Source organism: Enoplosus armatus, chromosome 10 (assembly GCF_043641665.1).
Source record: "Enoplosus armatus isolate fEnoArm2 chromosome 10, fEnoArm2.hap1, whole genome shotgun sequence".
Classification (NCBI taxonomy): domain Eukaryota; kingdom Metazoa; phylum Chordata; class Actinopteri; order Centrarchiformes; family Enoplosidae; genus Enoplosus; species Enoplosus armatus.
In genome coordinates this window covers 9,644,038-9,666,705 of record NC_092189.1, presented here as the reverse complement: position 1 = coordinate 9,666,705, position 22,668 = coordinate 9,644,038, and the positions used below count along the sequence as shown (strand labels likewise).

The following is a 22,668-nucleotide window of genomic DNA, read 5'->3' as shown; positions in this document are numbered from 1 at the left end:
CCCCGGCGTGTTGACTAACCGCCTTCCTCCTTCGTCAACATGGCGCCGATGTTGGTACCGCTGAAATGCGGCTTTCACTTCCAAAGACGAAAATTAGCGCTTCTCCTTCGACAGACGAGCTCATATCATATTTGGAATAAGAGTCGCAGTGAAAATGGGACGGACCACAAACGCCAAAGTACATACCTAGTGAGTGAGGGGTCGGCTGTTTGGAGGGGACACAGTGTTTGTGGTGTGACTGTCACCGCGCAAGGGCAGAGATGGAAAGTGGTTCTAACTAACTTTCCGGGAAGTTAGATTAAATGATTCGGTTTGGGTTTCTCGATTGTTTTCAAGAGTGGTCGATGGCAATATAATGTTAGTCAACCAGCCGTCTAACTTGGCTTTGAACGTTAGCTAGCTAACAGGCTAACTTAATATGAACTAGCTAGTTGTGTCATCTGCGTCAACATTAAGGTTATTGAACACCATGTTTACAAGGGGCTCTGCTCATGTCCCGTTATATTTGACCGTATGACAAGTGAACTGATTATACCACAAGTCCTGCTGTCTGCCACTATTCACTAATGCTAACACTGTAGCCTGTCAGTGGTCTCAGTCACGTGTTATGTGCCGACTGACAAGAGTCAGTAAATGTTAGATAAGACTGTTTGTCCCACCCAGGAGAACTAACGCTATTGTAACTACTCATGTAACATCACGTCATGTCATCACGTGTTAACAGTTTGTTATTGAATATTTGATAACTTAACCTTTCAACAGCCACTCAGCTGCCAGTTCATTAGGTACATGTAGTCTAATGCAACTGTCCTGCCGTAACTCCTACCTTCATGAAGGTTATAATGTTCAGCGTTTGTTGAAACTGTTTTTGTGAGGTGTTGATTTACCTTTATGATCATTTTGAAGGTTTTTTTATATCACACATTTACAATTAATGTATGGAGTATTTTTTAGATCATTAGCATAAGTAAGTAAATATGTAAATTTACAGCCTCATAACACGTTTCTTAAATGCGTTGTTTTTTACAGTATTGTGTACATAATGTGCTCAGTCATCATAGATAAGAGTATGGGTTGCACTGGTGTAGTGTCCTCAAGGAGATAAAATAATTCAATATTGGCCCACACATATCACCAATAAAGATACCTATTGTTGTTAGAGTCTTAGTATACATGTAAGTTTAAACTCAGTATGCCAATCTTAAACCACCCACAATGTAGCTTGCATTATCAAACAGTTTTCATCTTTCATAAACAGTGACTGTGCATAAATTAAGAGAGCTCAGAAAGGTTCTCAACTTGTATTGCTTTGGTTAAAACAGATATTCATGGTGAAGATATCAACAGCTATCAAAACATTTATGGAAGCTTCTCAAACCTTACCATATATTTGTTCAGCATGTCCCCAACCCTTGCACAACCTTTAAACTCTGATCTTAAACTGTGAGCTTTTTTTTTGTGTGTGAAAACACTCAGGGAAGAAAAGCTTTAGTGTTTGTTTGGAATTTGCTGTTTATTTTACCTTTTTTGTGTGTGGATGTTTTGGTTGTTCTGTTGTTTATTATTGGGGTTCAGTGTTCAGTCAACTAAGACATTTCATGTGTTTCAGCTGAGTTCCCCTCCACACCTACAAAAGGCAACATGGAGTACCAGCAGGAGCGAAAACAGTCGTCGGATTTTGGAAGCAGCGAAAGTAGGTGTCTGAGAAATAGTTGTGAATCAGTGTCTGTTATCAAAATCAAACAATGAATAACAATGTATGATGTTTCCACAGCATTTGCAGGTCACAGACAAAAGAACATGTTGGCATGGAAATGCAGGAGGAAGGTTAAGTGCAGATCCAAAAAATGTGGTGAGTAGTACAGTACCTCTTTTAGTCATTGAAGTTTTATTTTTAAGGGCCATACACACACAGTAAACAAAGAGCACATGTGAATTGAAAATCTTGCCGTGGACTCTAGCTGCAACTAATGATTACTTTCAGTATTAATTTATATATTAACAGTTTTCATTAATTGATCCTTTGGTCTATACATTTAAAAAATACTGACAAATGTCTTTCCCAAGTTACCAAAGCTAAAAGTGTCTTTGCTGATATTTACTCTTGTCAGCCCTGTGACCCTTGGGGTCGGGATGCCTTGGGATCGGTTTTTGTGCCAATGGAGTTGTATAAGATTTCTAAGGCTGATATTGACATACGTATTGACAAATTTGAATAAAAAATGACAGAGGTTTGAAATACATAATCGTTTCTCCTTTTTTTCTCCTTAAAATTCTATACAAAAGTATAACTGTCTAATTGCTGGGGTCAAGAGAATTCTTTGAATCTAGAAATTGGGTTATGGGCCAGAAACATTTGAAAAAGCCTGTGATTAATCGATTCATTGGTTAATAATTTAAGCGCTATAGTGGGAATCTCTTTGTCTTGACATGATCAGTGTATGCAACATGTTTTACATGCCAAAACAGACATTTTCATCTCTTTGTTAACTATATAAAATGTTAAGCGTTTAATGCTGAGTCAGTCAACTAATAAAAAAAAAAAAAAAAACTGTAATGAAGTTAGGCTAACAGACATTCATTATACGTTAACTGATCTCCTCCACATACATACAGGGACCTTGGTAGAGCACTCAACTGTTAATGTTAATCCTCACTTCACAGTGTCACATATTGCTTGATTGAATTTGATTAAAGGCAGGTGTTGGGCACAATTTCACTGTAATTTGCTTGGAGGCACTGCCATACAGCACTGCTGTATGTTGCTGCCACCATATTGAGTGGATTAGAGGAATTACTGCATATTCTTTGGCCTGCAGAGAGTCCCTGTGGCAGGTGTGTGGTGGAGTGTGGGTAAACAGCCATGTTGGCACCAGTGCGCTCCCAAACTCAGCTGGGATGACAGTGCAGGTGTCTCCTGGGACTTGTAGTGTCAGACTGGATCCCCAAGTCCACCTGGAGACTCTGCTGTCATCGCTGCTCCCAGAGCTCTCGAGGGACTCCCATCGACATTTGATGTTCCATATCTGCCCAGAGAACCATCTTTAGCTTATTGTGATTGTCACACTGAAATAAAATGCGAGTTAGTTGCCAATATTGGCAAACATATGGTAGATTAGTTTGTACTGTTCTACTCATTTGACCAGTATCTTACAGGGCAGAACCGTTTATCAAACTAAGGGTATTATGATCTAAGAAGAGGCTTTGCTTTTGTTTTCTTCTCCACAGCTGAAGGAGGTGAATTCAACCCAGATCCTGTCTGCAATGCTGTCGTACGTGTGGCCAAAGAATAGACCAGACCTGCGGGCCCGCGTTGCCATCTCTCTGGGTCTGCTCGCTGGAGCCAAGGTAAGTTTGCAGACAGTGTCATGGGTAATACAGTGGGGTTCTTTCCTTTTCTTACGTCTGTGTTATTTGTTGTCATATAAAGCTAATTTGATCTGTTTTAATCGGCGCTAAGCAGTGTTTATGCATACCCCACAACTGAAGATATTTTTATTCGAAGTCTTTCCACTTAACATTGAGGAAGAGGCGGCAGTCCCTGTTTCATATTTATCCTTGGTGAGTCTTACTTCTGCCTTCTGCTTTGTTGATTTCTTCCAACCTAAAGTTAAACTTTCTAACAATAGCCAATGCTCTCCCTGATGACATTAGGACCAGTTTTCTCTCCGATACAACTGAAAGACTGAAGCGAAATGCTTTTACAAGATATACTCGTTGTTTCACAGGTTGGGGTTATAATTTCTTCTCTCTTATTTATTAAAAGCTCACTAAATGGTGTTTAATAGACAATAATTAAATATTACATTAATATTACAGCTAAGATGAGAAAAACAGTAAATACTGTATCTCACAATATGACCAGAGCACTGATCTATAGAGATCTTTTATGATTAGATGTCATCAGGGTGGTAAATTCACTATACACACAGTCCTAATAGTAATAATAAATGATGTAAGTGGCTGCTGAGATCAGGAGCCTTTGCTGGGCCTCAAAGTGAAAAGCAGCCACTGAAATACAGTGAAAGAGTGAAGTGACAGTCCAAGGTTGCTGCTGACGTCAATTAAACCTACAAGATTATTAAATGTCAGAGATCTTTTAAGTTCATAGTGTCTCTGAAGCAAGTGTCAGGAAGCATGAAAGTATGCCACTGTTAAAAAGTTTGAGTTGGCAAAACAAGTTTCCTAAACACTCATGTTTTTAAGAGAAGGCTGCAGCATCACACTGGTTTAGCTAAAACCTGTTTCACAGCAAAGTGGGCCACTACTAGCTTAGGCAAACATCATGCCTGGTTTTATTATTTGTCAGTGCTACGCCATTGTTGTTTGGCCCTGCTGTTGGAGGACAGGGTTGATATGAAAAGCCTGGTCATGTGGTGGATGATCAAACACATCAAAGCATTGGTTTTATTTGTTAAAATATGAAATAATCAGAAATACCTTCATGCTAAATTAAATAACCACCCTTTGCTCAAGCAACATGAGCGCTCATCATAGGTTATTGCACTATATAAAGAACCGGTGTAAAACTAAAAATAGTGTGCATTTAAAACAGATACCAATTTTTAAAATAATTAATTGCAAGCATCAATCAGTGCATAATGTATTTCCTCTTCCTTTGTTGATGGTCTCTAATTTACACCCTGGAAAACAATCACAAATTCACAGCTCCTAAATAAGCATGCACTGCTGCCGCTCAACATGACTGTGTGTGTGCGCTAAGGAGGAGAGAACACACACGTGCGATCCAATCTTCTCCTCCTATTTTCCTGCATGGCTGGAGTTAGCCTCGATTTCTCCAGTTTGTCTGAACTGAAACCACCAGCAGTGTGGAGGCAATTTTTAAATCAACTGAATAATTAGGTGGTTACAGTGCATCACACCTCTGCACTCCACAATATCAGTGACATTTTCATTTCAAGTAACTGATTATATAGAAGCTCTTGTTTTCGTTGGCCTCAGCTGAAGCCCCTCTATGTCTGTGAGTTGAACTATAAGCTTAAGCTAATTCTTGATAGCCTGAAGCCTCTTCCTCTCTACTTGACACAATATCTCTATTATGAGATGACATATCGCCAGGTACAGATTGACATGGTGTTGATTTAACCTCCAGTTGATAGATTAAAAGAGCACATCCAACCTTATCATGTATTAGTGGTAAAATTGAGGACATGTTTTGGCCCTGTGATAATAGGCCCAGGCTATTTTTGTGTCATGTTCTGTTGTCTTGGTAGCAAAGATATTGTTTTTCCTTGGGGGACTCAGAGGCTTTCTATTGTCTGAGTATAATACCCAAGTGTATAAAGCAAGAACCCTGGAGATGTAGCTTTTGCGGTATAAATGGTGCATTATTCTGGGTCCTTTTACATTAGCAGGGTAGACATGGGTTTATTTTTTTACATAATTGTTATTACTATTATTGTATCAAACTTGTACCATGGAGAATTTGACAGAAGTGAAGGACCAAAAAGATAAGTTGGGGGGAAAAAAGAAGCGCTCCCCTGTATTAGGGGTTGAGAGGTTCAAATAAAATGGGTTTCAAATGAAAATGCTCTGCAGTGTGCTGCTGTGTTCTCTGGCTGTCCTAATGCGCAGCGGACCGCCTAGCCTGAGTCACACAGCTGTCCCTGTGCTTTTAATTAGCCCTAATAACCATTTCAATTCCATTAGCAGGAAGCACCAGCCACCTCACCAGCCAGTCAAGAAGAATATACACACACACACACACACACACACTCACACAGCATACATGCATACATGGAGTGTCTTTTGAATGCACCTGAACGGGTAATGTTTTACTGTATAACAATCGCAGAAATCCATCTTTCTAAGCACATGGGGTCCACATATAGAAAAAGAGAGGCACTACACAGGACTAGAAAAATGGCACTGGACTATATTGAGCATATGTCTGTCTAATAGGCCATTTGAAACTCTTTCCCTTCTCTTTTTTTCTCCTCCCCTCTGAATGTTTCCTCCCTCCCTCTCTGCCTTCCCAGATCACCAATGTGACGGTGCCCTTCATGTTTAAGTATGCAGTGGACGAGCTTAACCAGATGTCGGGACACATGCTGAACCTGAATGACGCGCCAAGCACTGTGGCTACCATGGCAACGGCCGTGCTGATTGGCTGTGAGTCCCAGACTTGTAATGCACTGGCAGGTGCCGCGCTCATCAGAGGGGACTGTGGGACTGCCTATTATCTACCGGCTGACCTTTACCAACACATCCATATCAATGCCACTCCGCAACCTCTGCCTCTCCCTCACGTTATTTACATTATGTGCTCCGTCCTGCGTCCGAGTTCACTTTTATCAATCCACACGGCCCTCTCGTGAGCGCGGACGACTTTTCAGTATGATACCTGTGTACTCTCAAAGCAAACAGAGCTGGATGTATTTCTAAAGCAGTGGGGAAGAAATTGCTAATGTCCTTTTTGAAAGTGGTTGGATATCTTTTAGTCTTATGCAAAGGCCAGGGATGTTTCTCTTACTTCATCCCTTCACAGCACCTCCCTTTTTTCTCCCCTTTGTCCAAATGAGTCCTGCGAAAGCAAGAGGGGTCAGGGGTGACATGTAGCGTGAATGTGAAGTTCTTTCCTGATTAGAGCATTTTTTTTCTCTGAGCTGCTGATGAAAAGCAAAAATAAATAAATATTGTGAACCTGACACCCACTGCAAGTCACTCTGGCCTTGAGTGAGATCAGCTTGGATGCAATGTACACTTAGCCCTGTAGCCACTTATTTTAATGAGCCCACTTAGGTCTTGCACACTAATGCTGCTTGTTGAATAATTGGAGCTCATGAACAGGACTCCAGACAGGACGAATTAAGATGACGAGGAAGAATGAAGGGGATGCTCTTAAAGAAAGGAAATATTTTTTTGCTATTTTTTTTGTTCCCTCGCGACCCTCGGGGCCCGGTACTTGGAGCCCGTGGTGATGGGTGTAATTTGGCTGAAAAGGTTGCACGGTGCTCATCCTACCTTGTCAGATGTGGACACATTGTTCATTAGATGAGCATTCCTATTTAACGCCACATTACAGCCCCTTGAAGACCGGCAGACAGAGCGATTATTACCCTGACTTTGGTCTCAGCAGACAAGTCGTGTATTCACACAACTCGGTGAAATCGCCACAGGAAGGCCACATGTCATTCAAACACAGACTAATATTAATTTGTGACAGTCATGCTAGCCATCTCCTTGTATAACAGTTTATGAGAAGTGTAAGGGATCAAATAACTGACTGTCCTGGAATTAGATTGGTGATTTTATTGAACTGAAACTCTTTATAGAACTGCTTTGGTTTTTTTCTGCATATCAGATGGCTTCCTTAAAGAAAACTCCCAAAATATGCAGCAATAAGAATACCTTAAGGAAAGACTGTGTTACTGGCATCCAGCATCATCATACAGATCAGCCAGACAAAGTCTAGACTCAGACAGTGGTGAAATTAAGCCTGCTCATCGACAACTCATAGTCACATCTTTCCATGACACTTATTAAAACCTCCTCCCCCTCTTCTAGTATTCTGCTCACACATGTAGCCCACTCTCCGCCACACACACACTGAACACACTTGTGTACTCTCTGATACCCTCCCTTCCCTCAGCCTGCAGTGTGCTGGTCTGCCATAGTAGTGAGGCTTCAGACAGCATCCTGCTTTGTAATTACACAGGCTCGGGGATGCTGCTGCTGTTGCACTGCAGTGCTTGCAGACCAGAGATGATGTGAAAAACCTGCCCCGCCGTACAAGCCTTGACTTTAGAGCAGTTGTCAAGCCTCAATCCTGTATAGTCTGAACTGTTTGAATATTATACAACATCTTACAAGACAGGAAAGGTAGGGGTCAGATGCTGGCTCATGTCACTTTAGAGCTACAACACAGTCCTCAGTGTTTAGGATGAGGATATATTCTGACTTGATAGCGCCTAGCCCCGCTGTTTGAATCTCCCTGCCTTTCACAGCAGGTGTGCTAAACTCTCTGTCTCCTCCGCTATCCCAGATGGCGTGTCACGGGCTTGTGCAGCCCTCTTCAACGAGCTGAGGAACACTGTGTTCGGCAAGGTGGCCCAGAGCTCCATCCGACGCATCGCCAAGAACGTCTTCCTGCACTTGCACAATCTGGATCTGGGTTTCCATCTCAACCGCCAGACAGGAGCGCTGTCCAAGGCCATCGACCGCGGCACACGGGGCATCTCATTTGTCCTCAGTGCACTCGTCTTCAACCTAGGACCCACAGTCTTTGAGATGGGCCTTGTCAGTGCCATTTTGGTGAGTCTCATGGTGACATCCATGCTGATACTAATGATGGTAGTCATTTGCTTCAACATTATTGTAGGATACCCCCAGAAACACTACTCACGCCTTTCTTGTTTTTATTTCTTGTTGCTGTTACTGTTTCAGTCCTTAATGCTAGCTCAGGACCTTCCATCACCTTGGCCCTCTTCTCAGCAGATTGTCCGGAAATTAATTTCCGGGATATTGTCTCATTTACATTCTAAATGGAATATGAATCCCCATGAACTTTTGGTGGCAACACAGAGCCCATTAGTGTCAATGATGAATCCCAAAGCTTTGTAACAGCTTAATGTCCTCCTGTGGAGTATGCCCTGAACAGATGCCCCCCCTCCTTGGCCACCACTGAAAGCACGGCTCGTCTATAGCTTCTTGCTATTACTCCACGTTGGACCATAATGTCAGCTTGCCTGTAATGAGGGCAGACTCCATTGCCCAAATAGCTAAAGCATTAGCACGATTAGTTCTTGTAGTTTCTCCTCCATTTGTAACACTCAATTTCATAGTGGAATGGTCAAAAACAGTACACTCTCAAAATGCCTTGTGACGCCAACGTGGTCTGATGTGGTCGCTTGACTTTTTATCACAAAGCCGTTGAGTCACAGCATGTAAAAGATGCTTTGTTTTGACTGTGCTTTTCTCTTCTGCAGTATTACAAGTGTGGTGGACAGTTTGCAGCAGTGTCCTTGGGTACCTTATCAGCATACGCCCTCTTCACCATTCTCCTCACTCAGTGGAGGTAACCACAAGGATGTTTGTACTAATCCTGTGTCTGTCTGTAGTTTAAATGGTTGTTTTAATGCTTACGTTTGTTATCTCTTGAAATAGATTGAGTGAATAGTTCTGTGACTATCTGTGTTGACAGTATTAATGTTCACTCGTAGGCTGAAATATGTGCTTAGAGAAAGTGCTTACGTGATTGTGTTTTGTGACTCTGCACACAGGACTCGTTTCCGGATAGAAATGAACAAAGCGGACAATGAAGCCGGCAACGCAGCTATTGACTCCCTCCTTAACTATGAGACTGTTAAGGTAAGAGCCAACCCCCCGCACAACCACACATATACACACACCTACCATACACCCCTCTTCCAGCTCCTCCTCATCCTCACCCCTCCTTCCTTTATCAGTGCTTCCCTTTTATCTCCTCCTTTCTTGTCTTTTTTTTTCTGTTCACTTAAACCAGGCACATTGACGTGAATAAATATTTACTCGTCTGTGGTAATAGTGTTCCACCAGCATGATTGTCACTGTCACAATTTGCCTTTTAATCAAAGAAAATCTCTCTCTCTCTCTCTCTCTCTCTCTCTCTCTCTCTCTCTCTCTCTCTCTCTCTCTCTCTCTCTCTCTCTCTCTCTCTCTCTCTCTCTCTCTCTCTCTCTCTCTGTGTTAAACTCAAGTCAAGTTTATATTTCTGAGTGAGAGGAGTGGAATTTATGGCTAAAGGGGGGGAAAGTCACTGCCAATCTTTATTAGAGGTTTACTTAAAGGTTATCATATTTTGCCTGATTATAGAGCAGCGTCACACCAACGTAAGCCTACAGATGCAGGCTGGTGTGGTCGTGGAACCTTTTTGTTATGCAGTTATTCAGCATTTGGTGAGATTTCAAATATTCATATGCTGTAATATGATTCTTGTGATTCCCATTTTTTTGAATAATTGACTGTAAAATGTAACCACAAATTCCTAAAGCACAAGGTGATGTCCGACCAACAGTCCAAAACCTCAGGATATTCAGTTTCCTGTCACAAAAGACAGAAAAGGATGAAACTAGAGGATTTGGTCGGCATATTTGCTTGAAAAATTATTATGATTATCAAAATAGTTGTCAATTTATTTTCTGTCGATCAATTAATCAAATAATCTTTTCATCTATATTGATCAATTAACACACACATTTGACAAACACATAATTTCTTGTTTTTTTTCTTTGCTCATATTTTTGTCTCTCTTGCTTTCATTCTCTGTCCTGCTCTTCTCCTCTTCCAGTGTAAAAATTGTCCACTTTATTTTTTCTTCTTTTTTTTTTTTTTTATAAATTTCATTCCAGTCGCTACAAACAATGAGACATTGTTCACCGGACACTCAGGACTATTTTCCTGGTTAAGTCAATGACCCAAATTGTGTCTCAGTTATAGTTTTGGAAGTGAATAGAAATGTCTGCTGAGGGCCAGTGTGCACTCACTGACACCTGACTGGTGTGATGTGGTGTGGATGTAAACATTGCTTTATACTTTCCTCAGTGGCATGGTTATCATGAATCTTCATCTTTTGCTGTTTTAAGCCTCTTTCTAGGTAACCTCATTGTACCCAGAACACATACAAACATAATCACCACTATCCAGTTTGGGGTGCTTTTGTTGGCTGCTCCAGATATATTTTGGTACCCGTGTTATTTTCTTTTCTGTATTATTTTGCGTCCTGTTTTCCTTAACGTTTTGTTCTGTGTTATTTTGTGTCATCTGTGCCAATGCGGCCGGATTTAGCATCACTCTGAGCTGTGAGTGTGCATATGTAATTAGATCTCCGCCCACTCAGAAATCCGTTCCACTTTCACAAAGGGCTGGATGAGAACCTGAACACGGTGCCTTGCACTGCTTCTGTTTGTCCTCCATGTGCTTCTCTCTCTCTGTCTTTCTCTCTCTGTCTCTCTCTCTTTCTCTATGATTTCCTGCATTTCCCTATATGCAAATCAGTGGCAAGTCGGTAGCAGCACAGCACCATTGCCGTTAGCTAGAGAAGCAAATCGCCCACTTAACCAGAGCAGAGAAACAATAGTGCAAACTAAACAAACAGCAATATTAGGTAATTGGCAGCAGAGTTGAGGAGGGTCGTTGTTATGATCATGCCGTAGTTTAATGTGCTGAATTTAAGAGGTGTGCTTCTGGCTGATTCATGAGGCTTTTTTTTCTCTCAATGATAGCTGTATGTCTTAATCAAAATTAGTGCTGCTTGTGTGGTGTAACACTTAAGAGCTATCTGTGCTCTGTTAGTAGGTGTCTGGGTAAGCTGCTGCAGATGTAAATACAGAAGCTGACGACTGTGCCGATGATGACTACTCTAATTGTTTAACTTGCAAGTGATGTTCAGGCTTTCCTAATATTTTCTAAACTGTGCCAAAGCTTCTGCTCAGCAAAGCAGAAGCTCATCCTTTAAGATCAGTGGGGAGGAGATGAAGATACAGAGACATGAAAAAGTGCTTTAGAGGCCAACTGAGACCCAGACTACGCCCAGAGCGGTCACTGAGAACAAATGCAGCCTTGAGGCAGGCTGCGCTAAAGTGTCTATCTGCCTGACGCTGCTCTCCATGCTTCCTTAACCTCTAACCTTAACCATATTTTGTGTCTCCCTTTCTTTCTCTCCCAACTTACTTTCTTTCCTTGTTTGAATCCTTTTGTGGTCTCCGTGCCCCTGTGCTCCCTCATCTCCTCCCTCTCTTCATGTTTCTCATCTCGGCTGCAGTACTTCAACAATGAGAAGTATGAAGCTGAAAAGTATGATGGATACCTGAAGAGCTATGAGTCATCCTCTTTAAAAACCACGTCCACGCTCGCCTTGCTCAACTTTGGCCAAAGTGCCATCTTCAGTGTCGGCCTCACTGGCATCATGTTGCTGGCCAGCAAGGGCATTGTGGCAGGTGAGTTAGACGTTTTCAATGGTCATGTGTGAGTGTGTGTGTGTGTGTGTGTGTGTGTGTGTGAGGTGGGAGGATTTTCCAATATTTGAAAAATAATTCCCTCAAGATCTATAAACCATGAAAAAATTTCATAGCATCCATGTGTAAAGGTGCAAAATACATCACCTGACCTAAATTTACCTGTTTATGCCCACGATCTGTGTCCATAGCACAGTGGAAAAAATAGTGCATTTGGAAATAAGAAAGCTTAAAAAACCCCCACCTCAAAACAAAATGAAAAGGACAGATGAAAATGACAAGCAAAACCCTTACTGAACTGGATAATAGAAACTAAACGAGAACAAAGCACAGCAAGCATGAAAAAGTGGCATGAATAGGAAATAAAATAGCCTTGATGCAGAAAATGAAATCACAGTGGGTGGAGATTCAGGCTGTAACATGCTTTGTCTGCTTTCACTACTTGAAAGAAGAAATGGTTTTAGTGTAGTTGTTTTTTTAGATCATGTCTCCAAAGATACATAGCTGCACATAATGTAGCTCTATTGTATCACATGTTTAAGTTGTTCTGTTGCTGTCATGTAGGTACGATGACAGTGGGAGACCTGGTGATGGTCAACGGCCTTCTCTTCCAGCTCTCCCTCCCCCTCAACTTCCTGGGTACAGTGTACAGAGAGACCAGGCAGGCCCTAATAGACATGAACACTCTTTTCACCCTGCTCAGTGTCGACACCAAGATCAAGGTAACCCGTCGGCTTGAATGAACTCGCACACAATAGAAAGAAAATGTAAGGTTCAAATATACAATCTCAAAGTAAACCCAAAAAACTTGATAAAGCCTTTTTCTCCAACAACAGCACATATAATTGCACAAGTGGTAAAAGGTTTTAACACAAGACTCTTGGTTGCAGTAAAACATAGTGATTCCGTGCTTGATGTGACTCAGGTGCTTCCTCATATATTGCCACTTGTGGAGCATAACATTACTTGCTGCATTAGCATGATCTGTATCGGGATATTATAACAAATTGCAGCAGAACTGTGATTTGCACATTTTTATTCAGAGCATTTATTAACCAGTTCTGATCAATAGCCATTTTAATTGAAGCACTCTTAATTTTGACTGATTCTGTAATGTGTATAAAGGCTTTTCAGTAGGCCGTTTTTCCCACATCAACAGTTTTCTTCTTTTTGTCTTCAGTCTTTCAAATAGCACAACACAGGGTTGTTTTGTTTGTGTAGTTTTGTTTTTTGTTCCACAAAACTATGATCAGATAAAAACGATCAACTCCACTATGGTGTGGTTTTTTTTGGTTGTTGTTGTACTGTTTTGTGCAGATCATCTGCTCAATCAGTGGTAGTGTTTTCACTATTATGTATCATTAGATCCTCTAAACAGTGAGTGAATGAGCACTGTCGTGGAAGTTGTGGAAGGAAGGGTGAAACTGTTCTAAATGTTATAGTTTAAACTGTTTTTGTTGAACTTCCTGTGGTTCATGTTTGCCTCTCAGTTCATTCATATTTGTGTTAACCAAAGCCACCCTTTTCTGCAAACAATCATTTCCCACAGCCCAAGGTGGCAAATTGCTTGTTTTATACAGTCAACAGTCCAAAACCCAAAGATATTCTATTTACTATCATATTTGATAAAGGAAAACATCAAATCATTACATTCTAATGGACTAATCAATTAGTTGACTAATCGTTTCAGTTCTGCCAGCTAACATTTACTGCCTTTTTATATAGGGTTGTGACACTACATAGTGTTATTAATGTTCACCTTAAAAACACACAGAGACACTAAATCATATTCAAAACTAGTTACTATTCTCTAACTCAACCATTACAAATACCAAAACAGTTAAGATTTTGGACATGCAAGTCCTCTTCAACGTCATAGCCATCAATCATTTATGAGACATTTCATTGCATTTATATATATATATATATATATATATATATTTAACACGACTTGACAGTCCTCCTAGCATCAGAGGAGCACATTTAAGTGCAGTTGTGCGCCTGCTGCCTAACAATATGAATGCCATTCCCATCTCCAGCCTGTAATTACAGTAGGAGAAATGAATCTGTCCAGTTATTTTTCACTCATCAGTAATACTCCTCTCCATTGTGATTCCCTGTGGAATGGCGCTGCCCAGCAGGCCATTACTGTCTGAATGCTTTTTTTTTTTTGGAAGCAACACATTGGCCTATTATGTAGATGTAAAATAATTTAAAACTCCCCCTCACTTGAAACTGCTCCACAAAATAAAAAATAAATGATTTTGGCTTTTTTCCATGTTGGGGGGGTGTGTGAAATTATCATCTGTTTATACTAATGGACTGTGAGTTATTTGTATTAATTGGCTGAGGTGGATTGTGGGTGATTATGTTGCTATTAGGTAGTATAGAAACGGAGCAGAACAGGCTTTTTACTCTCAGGGTAAGGACAGCGCTTTATTCGCTGCTGACCTTGGCTGCATCTCAGCCCTATGGCTCAGCTCAGTATGTACCGAAAGTTTTCACGCCTATTGATCCTTCAGTCACCATGAAGGGCAGCGTGTGAAGATTCAGACGGTCTTTTGAAACGACCTCTTGAATTTGCTGTGAATGTCTCTGCTTTATGTGGTCCATGTTGCCTCTGTGCTCCAGCAGTATCCCTCTTTACAAGGTGTTGGAGTATGTTGCATCATGTCGGGCCACGTCTGCCAGTGGCTGTTCTGTATCCGTCTCCTCTCGTGTTTCTCCTTTCGTCTGTCTCAACCCTCTGATGCTTTCCTTCAGGAGAGGGATCTCGCCCCGCCGTTAACCATCACACCACAGGAGGCCACTATTCGCTTCGAGGACGTCTATTTTGAATACCTGGAGGGCCAGAAAGTCTTAAACGGAGTGTCCTTCGAAGTGCCTGCTGGGAAGAAGGTGGCGATAGTCGGTGGCAGCGGGTCAGGGTAGGTCAGATTTCATAGAAGCACACTGACTATCAAACCTTTAGTGTGTGTGTGTGTGTGTGTGTGTGTGTGCAGACAGTCTTATCATCAGATATCATCACTAGACTGTGGGGGTGCAGCTCACTGACAGAATGATGCTGACGATTGGTTCCACGTCTGGTTGCAGGAAGAGCACCATTGTGCGGCTGTTGTTCCGCTTCTATGAGCCCCAGCGGGGGAACATCTACATAGCGGGGCAGAATATCCGAGACGTCAGCCTTGACAGCCTGAGGAAGTCTTTGGGGGTCGTACCCCAGGTCTGAGTCACACCAACACAACAAAATAAACAAACACACACAACGAAAAAGTAACACCACATCGATTTGATTTTCACTCTTTGGACCTTCCTCACAAATTAAATGTACATGTTTCTAGATATGAATTTTGAATAGTAAATGTAATATATTATTGATAATTATATACAACAAGGGGGCAGCATAGAACAATGTAACATTAGTAGTTTAACAGCAGCCTTAGAAATAAGCTGAATTCAGTTAGATTTTCACTGCAGTGAGCTCAGAGGCTGATCTGAACAGATGGTACATGAACAGTATTTTTGTCATTTGCGTTCTTTCTCTTTCTCCCTCCTACCCTTGTCTTTGTATCTGCAGTCCTCTGTTTCCGTCTCTGCTGCAATAAAAATATTCTCTGAAGCCTCATTTTTTTTCTCTGTAACTGTGTTGTTTTCAGGATGCTGTTCTGTTCCACAACACCATCTTCTACAACCTGCAGTACGGGAACATCAACGCCACACCAGAGGAGGTGTACCAAGTGGCACGTCTAGCAGGCATCCATGATGCTATCCTCAGGATGCCCCATGGCTATGACACCCAGGTTGGGGAGCGGGGCCTCAAGCTGTCAGGTTTGTTGCACTACTGTTTAAATATGGTCTCCTCTGCAGAAGCAAGTAAAAGAGCTGTGTGTTTTGTGTATTTCCCTGGATGGTATACCAAGCTGAAAAATTTAAAAACCCAGAAGTCATTTCAATATCCTCACAGAACGTTTAGTCTATAAAACATAAGAAAATAGTGAAAAATGCCTGTCACAATTTCCTAAAGCCCAAGGTGACTTTCAAATAGTTTACTTTGTCAAGCCAACAGTCCAAAACCCAAACGTGTAATTTACAATGAAGTAAAAAAAAAAAAAGAGAAAAGCAGCAAATCCTGACATTTCAGGAGCTGGGACCAGACCGAATGTGTTCCGTTTGTTTGCTAATTAACTGCAATTAATTGATTATTAAAGTTGTTGCAGGTCTAATACTTTTATCTCTAATATAATATTGATATTGTGACATGAGGCTAGATGTTGTCTGGTATTTTGGGTATATATGTAATGTTTCTGGTCTCAAAGGGTGCTTTACAGACTGTTACAGCTGTTGTAGCTGAACTCCTAACCACATTACATATTATGTGATTACCCAGCAAATATTTTATAAAAAGCAGAAATAGTCCTAACTATTGCCTCATTATTGATCTTCAAGTATTGAGTCTAAAATGTTTCGATATTTGATTGTCAGTTTTGTGCAGCTCAACATTTACACACAGTCATTTCTATACAGTTACTAGTAGAAATAAAGCAAAGTACAAGAGCCTAAATCTTCCACACGCCACTCTAATCGTCCTCCATCTGCTGCCAAGAATACATATTAGGTTGGTAGTTTCCATGTTGAATGCTTTGAGAAAGTGACTGCAAAATGTTGTGAGGAATATTTAAGTTTGCACAGCTCTAGATTACATAAAATGTCTGCATTTATGCAGTTGAAAATGACTTTTAAGACTTTGATCATGAGCTGGTGTTTTGTAAAAGGAGGTGATAATGAATGAGTTAATCATTAAATTTGACCTCATTTTATGAGATTCATTATGAGTTAATCTGTAGCTGCACCATTGTTACTCTGTTGTCCTCTTCTATGTGTCGTATGAACTTGTTTAATGGCATGTTGCCTTATTTGATCTGCAGTGATAGCACAAGCCTGCGTAGTATTTGGCTCCTAGCTTCACTCTGCAACTCATTTAGCCCACGTAAACACACAGTGTGTGAGCGTTTTCACTCAGCATTCAAGATGCAATTACTGGCAGCACAGATTTCTTTATGTGGAGTGACTGAGTGAGTGAGAGAACGGACAAAATAAAGACATGACTAAGTTCTCATTAATTTCACTGCTGCTGTACGTGACAGCTGCCAGTGAGTTTGTAAGAGGAGGGGGGTTCAGGAAGGGGAGGGGGGCAGTCTGGGCTGTGAGGCTCCTAACTTCCTTCATTGCTGTTCTCCACTGCCAGCAATATTTATATCTGCTGAATGCCGCTTGCTTTCAAGAGGCCACACACAGCTCATATGTAATAAAGGCCGAGTTGGACACAGTGGGAGAAGTCTTTGCGTCCTGCTGATTTTCCTTCTCAATTGAATGAAAGTCTGTTTTACCAGTCTGACGCCTGTAGCATCGGTGTTGGCCCTCTGTTTGAGGTAATTATCTGATGAGAAGGGCCAGAGAGAGACCTGCTGTATCCTCACATATTTCAAACCTTTTGGCTTTAGCCTGGTTTGCTTTTATTGACGACATCTGTTGTTTTGTTTCAGGAGGGGAGAAGCAACGTGTCGCCATCGCCCGTGCAATACTAAAGAATCCACCCGTCCTCCTGTATGACGAAGCAACATCCTCCCTCGACTCTATCACAGAAGAGGTGGGCCTGACGGTGCATGAACTCATACACACTGACAGAGACAGGCGTGCGGACATAACATACCCACAAATGCCCGTTCTCTGCTGCACGTACAGGTTGACACCTCACCGTGCCCGCATACACATTTAGCAGAACAAACACCCACTCAGTCACCTGCTGTAGGTACACAATAATTCAGCTCACTCCTGCGTCACATACCTGCTGTGACATACACACCCCCCTCTACACACACACACACACACACACACACACACACACCACCCCCATGTTCTCCCTTGCCACCTGCCACTGTTTTCTCCTACTTAATCTCCAGCTCAGCTTAAACCCCACAGTCTTTGTAAATGTTACATTTAATGAGAAAGTTCAGCATGCCGTCTCTGAACTTCAGAGAAAAGAGTGGGGCAGTAGATGTGACAGTTAATTGAGATTTTCTGTTGCTTTCCACCTCGATGGTGTTTTTAAATTATCATATGTAAACACTGGAAAGAAAAGCATATGAAGGAGGATGTTGCTGAGCAACATTCTGTTGACTTAGCTTCTCCTTCAGATCAAAATTTGGGAGTACATTTCATATATATCCTGTCATTCATGCACTTTTTCAAACGTATTGTTATTGCCCCCATTATTACAAACCTAGGGAACTATTTTCTATTGGATTAGGGGATACTCTTGTAAAGCTGAACAGACTGATTAGGCTATTTGTCTTTGTGTGCTTCCAGAACATCCTGAATTCAATGAAGGGGATGGTGAAGGACAGGACATCAGTGTTCATTGCCCACAGGCTTTCCACAATCGTAGACGCAGACGAGATTGTAGTCCTCAATGAGGTAAGAACTCATCCACTTATTTTTTTTACTTGATCTCGTACCTTCCCTGGTTAACATTTCCTGTTGTAACGTCAGTCTCATAAAAAGCAAATCGTACGACACTTTAGAGTTTAGTATAAACAAGCGCTGTGTTAATTGCCAGTCCAATTAGACGATTTTGCATTGAAGGGAAGGATGATGACCTGCACTCTGCGTGACCTGCAGTGCACTGTCTCTGCCAGCAACAAGAATTTTGCAAGTAGCCTCTGTTTTGCCACTCATTTACCTTCTACAACGTACGTGATGAAAACATGCTTTGTTTAGCTTCTCTCATTAACTTCAACAACAACAGGACACTGTTGGTAGAATTGAATGTATTATTTTCTCCATAAGGGCTCATTAAAGCAGTCAGACTCGACTGGCTGTTTTGGTCAGATGGTGTGTCTTGTTTGTCTCGGTGACTAATAATGTATGGGCCAGCTTCCCAGACACTGATGAGGCCTCATCCAGGACTGAACACGGAGATCGCCATTCAAATGCTTTATCTATACAGTGTTTGGTCTGAAGTGTTTAAGTCAGGCTGAAGGCGCCATGAAGACAGAGAACGTTTTAAGAATAAATGTGGAGACAGGGAATCTTTTTGGTCCATTGTCATTGAATTGTGCATCAGAGAAAATGCTGCAGTACGTAATGGGTTGGGCTTGAGAAACTGTACAAAAAGACAGAGAGTGAAGTCAGTTATTACCTGGAAAGTAAGAGTTAATATGAAATGAAAAATCAGAGATAAAGTGACATTTTACACCAGTGCTAGAGTCAGATTGGATAAAATGAGAAAGAGTTTTCTTTGAACTGCGGCGAGTGAGCATGTGCCGTTCCATGTTTCCAGAGTCAGATGGCAGGGATCAGAGGGTCGTGGCGAGGAGGCATGTTTGCGTGTGATGTCGCCATGGCGTTTGCTTGTGTCACCAGCGGAGGACTGCCTGGGGTGCTCATTAAAATAACGAGCGGAAACAGTCACGTGCTCATCTTGGGTGCACTAAAGATGATGCCAACACCTCTGCATGCTCATGGGAGGTGGGGGAAGGGGGTGCCTTCATTTGTGTTTGACTGTGTGGGAGGGATGTGTGTTTGCTGCGTGTGCATGCGCGTGTGTGTCTGCGAGTCCGTGTTTTTGCGAGAGGAATCGCAACAGTTGTTGGGGAGGCGGCAGGGATTCTAGGGGGGAGCTGACTCTCTGCAGAGAGTGTGGTCAGTGTTGTTTGGTCATGAAGAGATGCTAACTATAGGACTCTGTGTGCGTGGCCTCTTTGTTTTAACTTCATATGTGCTGCAGCCATTTTTTTTGGCAAGTCTAGGTTTCATATGTTTCTTTTTTCCTTGATTCCCTGCTCTTTTTTTTTTTTCTCTGCCAGGGTAAAGTGGCAGAGCGAGGCGACCATCACACCCTCCTCAACCTCCCAGGCAGCTTGTACGCAGACCTGTGGAACACCCAGAACAGCAAAATCCTCAACAGCAGCAAGAGCTTGTCCGAGCCGCCAGCTGAGCGTCTTTCCCAGAAGGAGGAGGAGAGGAAGAAATTGCAGGAGGAGATCCTCAACAGTGTTAAGGGCTGTGGGAATTGCTCCTGTTGAGAGAAGCTGCCACCTCCACGTCCCTTCATCCCTCACAGATGGCCTACGCTGGAATCCGCTGGAGTCTGTGCAGTATTTGGGAGGGAGCAGGGTAGGGGCACATCCCCGCTACCCACTCCCACTTCAGCCAAGCCCCCACCCATGTGACTATTCCTCCTCCTCCTACTCATGTGAATAAAGGCCACTGCTCGCCAAAGTGAAGGAGGAGGAGCAGAACAGGGAGCAAGTGTGTTTAGCACTGGCTGGTGTCCAGAGATGGAGCTTCTATGCCAGTTGCCTCAGCTGAAGCCAAGCATAAGAGACCTTGTATATCACATACGTGTGTTTAAGACATCTGTTAGTCAACATGGTAGCCCCCCCCCCTCCTCCTCATTTTTGACATCAGGTTTATTGACATCTTCCATTGCACTGGAAACAGATGAGAGTACACGTAATGGCTTACATATGCCTTGATGTTGACACTAAATTTGTATTGATTTAAATTTTTTAAATTATTTTCAAAATAAACTGAACCGGTAGTTTGCATTTTTATATCAAGGATGTATACATATTACAATTCATTCTGAGATCACAGTTAAAATACTGAATTACAAAGATTATTTTGCTGTATGTGTTTGTTTTATAAAGCACATACATCAATGGGATTCAGGCATAATGCACATTGCCCATGACATCGTTTTCAATGCATGTTCTAAAAATATCAAATTTGGCAGATAACCAAGTCTTCTAGACGAATCGCAACATAATGTTGATGTTTTGGTCTCATGAAGATACAAACTAGCTCTCCAGTGGATTATCACAATGTCACAGTCACATTCATGTAAATATAACACAGAATGACAGGAAGTGACTCTAATAAATTATGAATGGTTTTCACCACAATTGCAGCCACATTAAGAGGCAACAACTTGAAAGCCTCCTCTGGGAACATTTTGCAGTCATATCAGTTAGCCTTGGTTGACGGGCCTCTTCTAATGAAAAGTTTTAACAGTGCTAAGACAGCATTTTGGATTGTATGATCAGAATCTAGAGACAGTACATGTAGGTCCTCATTTTCTGAGGGCTGTTTTGGCTGTGATATGCACATTATGTTTGAAACGTTTGATATTGTATCTACAAAAGATCTAAAAATCTTGCACTATACACACAACGTAAAGCCTGTTTCATAGTATCCTGGACTATGTTGACTGTGTGAGTTCACTGCAGACAGATTAATAAATGTTGACTTTTGTCTAAATAACAAGGTCTCCATCTGATTGAGTGATATTAGGATATCAGAATCAGAAATACTTTACTGGTCCCTGGGGGGAAATTGTATAGTAAGACCATATTTAATTATACCATTATACCAAGGAAACTATGTCTTTAGTGGTTAGACCACTGGTTCCCAAACTGGGGGTGGTGGAAGTGGTTGTTAAAAACATATTTCTGCTACATAGAACCATGGCATTTCTCTAGTGTTTGCTTTTCACTTGTTGAAGCAATACTTATTTTCCTTCCTGCCGAAAGTTAGATGAGAAGATTAATACCACTCTCATATTTATATGTTCTGCTAGTTCGCTTAGCTCAGTTTGTTTATTTTGAGTATTTTTAGAGGCCTGAAGGGGTAAAATTAGTCATAGAAGTACATGTAAACTTTGACATTGTTTTCTTTTAAAGCCAAACACTGTTTTACACTATTGTGGGAAATGTTTCCAATATTGGATTTGGAGGAGTTTTGTATTTAAAAAAAATCAAGTATCTGGATTCACCAAGAACAGACATGCATCTGGTTATTTTATCTATAACGTGTCTCTGATGAATCTCTGATGATACAATTTGTATTGATACAGCAATAAAGAATTATACCATTTTTTTTTTTTTCAAATTCACAATTACTTAACAACTTAAAGCGAATGTGGACCAGGGCTACCCCCCTACTTCCAGTGCCCTTGCTTGGACCACACCCATCTTTGAACTCAGCCTTCATTTTGATCTCAACTACACACCTGTAACGTTTCAGGACTGCGTCTTGCGCGGTTGTGATACTATCACATTGACAAAATCTGTCCACAGACACACACACACACACACACACACACACACACAAGGTGAAAACAATAAAAAAAGACACGCTGTCGCCGCTGGTAAACATTCACGTAGCGTGGCAGACCAAACCCTGCTGCGCTGCACCTCCTGAGGAAGTCACACATTATAGATGAAAGTAGACTTTGGTAGAGCCCTGCTTAAAAGGAAAGCAACTGGATGATTACTGGTTGGATGTGTCTCCTTTCATGCGTCAGATGTCCAGGCAGATGAGTTGATGTTAATGGCGTCCTTCTAATCTAACCTAGGAAGAGATTATGAGACTATTCATTAGCGACTCCCAACAACGTTCAGCTGCTGCCCCTAACAGGTTATTCGCTAATTATTCAGTGAACATAATTCACTATGATCTGCTCGGGCTCTGTGAGAGAGCCTTAGATATTATACAGAGCAGAATTTTTATGCCTTTCCTCCTCTTTGCTGAGGCAAAGCTTTGTGTTTGTGTTTGCGTTTGATACGGTCAAGGACATAACACTCAAGTAGTGAAGTTATTGAGCAATGCGAGATGGACTTACACAAGCGAGGGGTGTTTGCTCCCTGGCTAT

At 41.7% G+C, this 22,668-nt stretch overlaps 1 protein-coding gene across 1 annotated transcript; it reads left to right on the top strand.

Moving 5' to 3' along the window:
• Window positions 1–39: 39 nt before the first annotated feature.
• Window positions 40–21,890, top strand: abcb7 (ATP-binding cassette, sub-family B (MDR/TAP), member 7). Its single transcript, XM_070912973.1, has 16 exons — window positions 40–189; window positions 1,610–1,693; window positions 1,775–1,852; window positions 3,229–3,348; window positions 6,000–6,132; window positions 8,006–8,274; window positions 8,949–9,037; window positions 9,243–9,330; window positions 11,762–11,936; window positions 12,519–12,676; window positions 14,718–14,881; window positions 15,048–15,177; window positions 15,611–15,782; window positions 17,498–17,601; window positions 18,321–18,428; window positions 19,820–21,890. The coding sequence occupies exons 1-16, from the start codon at window positions 40–42 to the stop codon at window positions 20,036–20,038; spliced, it is 2,241 nt and encodes a 746-aa protein (XP_070769074.1). The 3' UTR covers window positions 20,039–21,890.
• Window positions 21,891–22,668: the final 778 nt, after the last annotated feature.

Excerpts from the sequence above, each read along its gene's own strand:
- abcb7 (XM_070912973.1), top strand. The coding sequence starts at position 40 with ATGGCGCCGATGTTGGTACCGCTGAAATGCGGCTTTCACTTCCAAAGA. Across the intron at positions 8,275-8,948 it reads GCCTTGTCAGTGCCATTTTG|TATTACAAGTGTGGTGGACA; the intron begins GTGAGTCTCATG and ends TCTCTTCTGCAG. Across the intron at positions 9,331-11,761 it reads TTAACTATGAGACTGTTAAG|TACTTCAACAATGAGAAGTA; the intron begins GTAAGAGCCAAC and ends TCTCGGCTGCAG.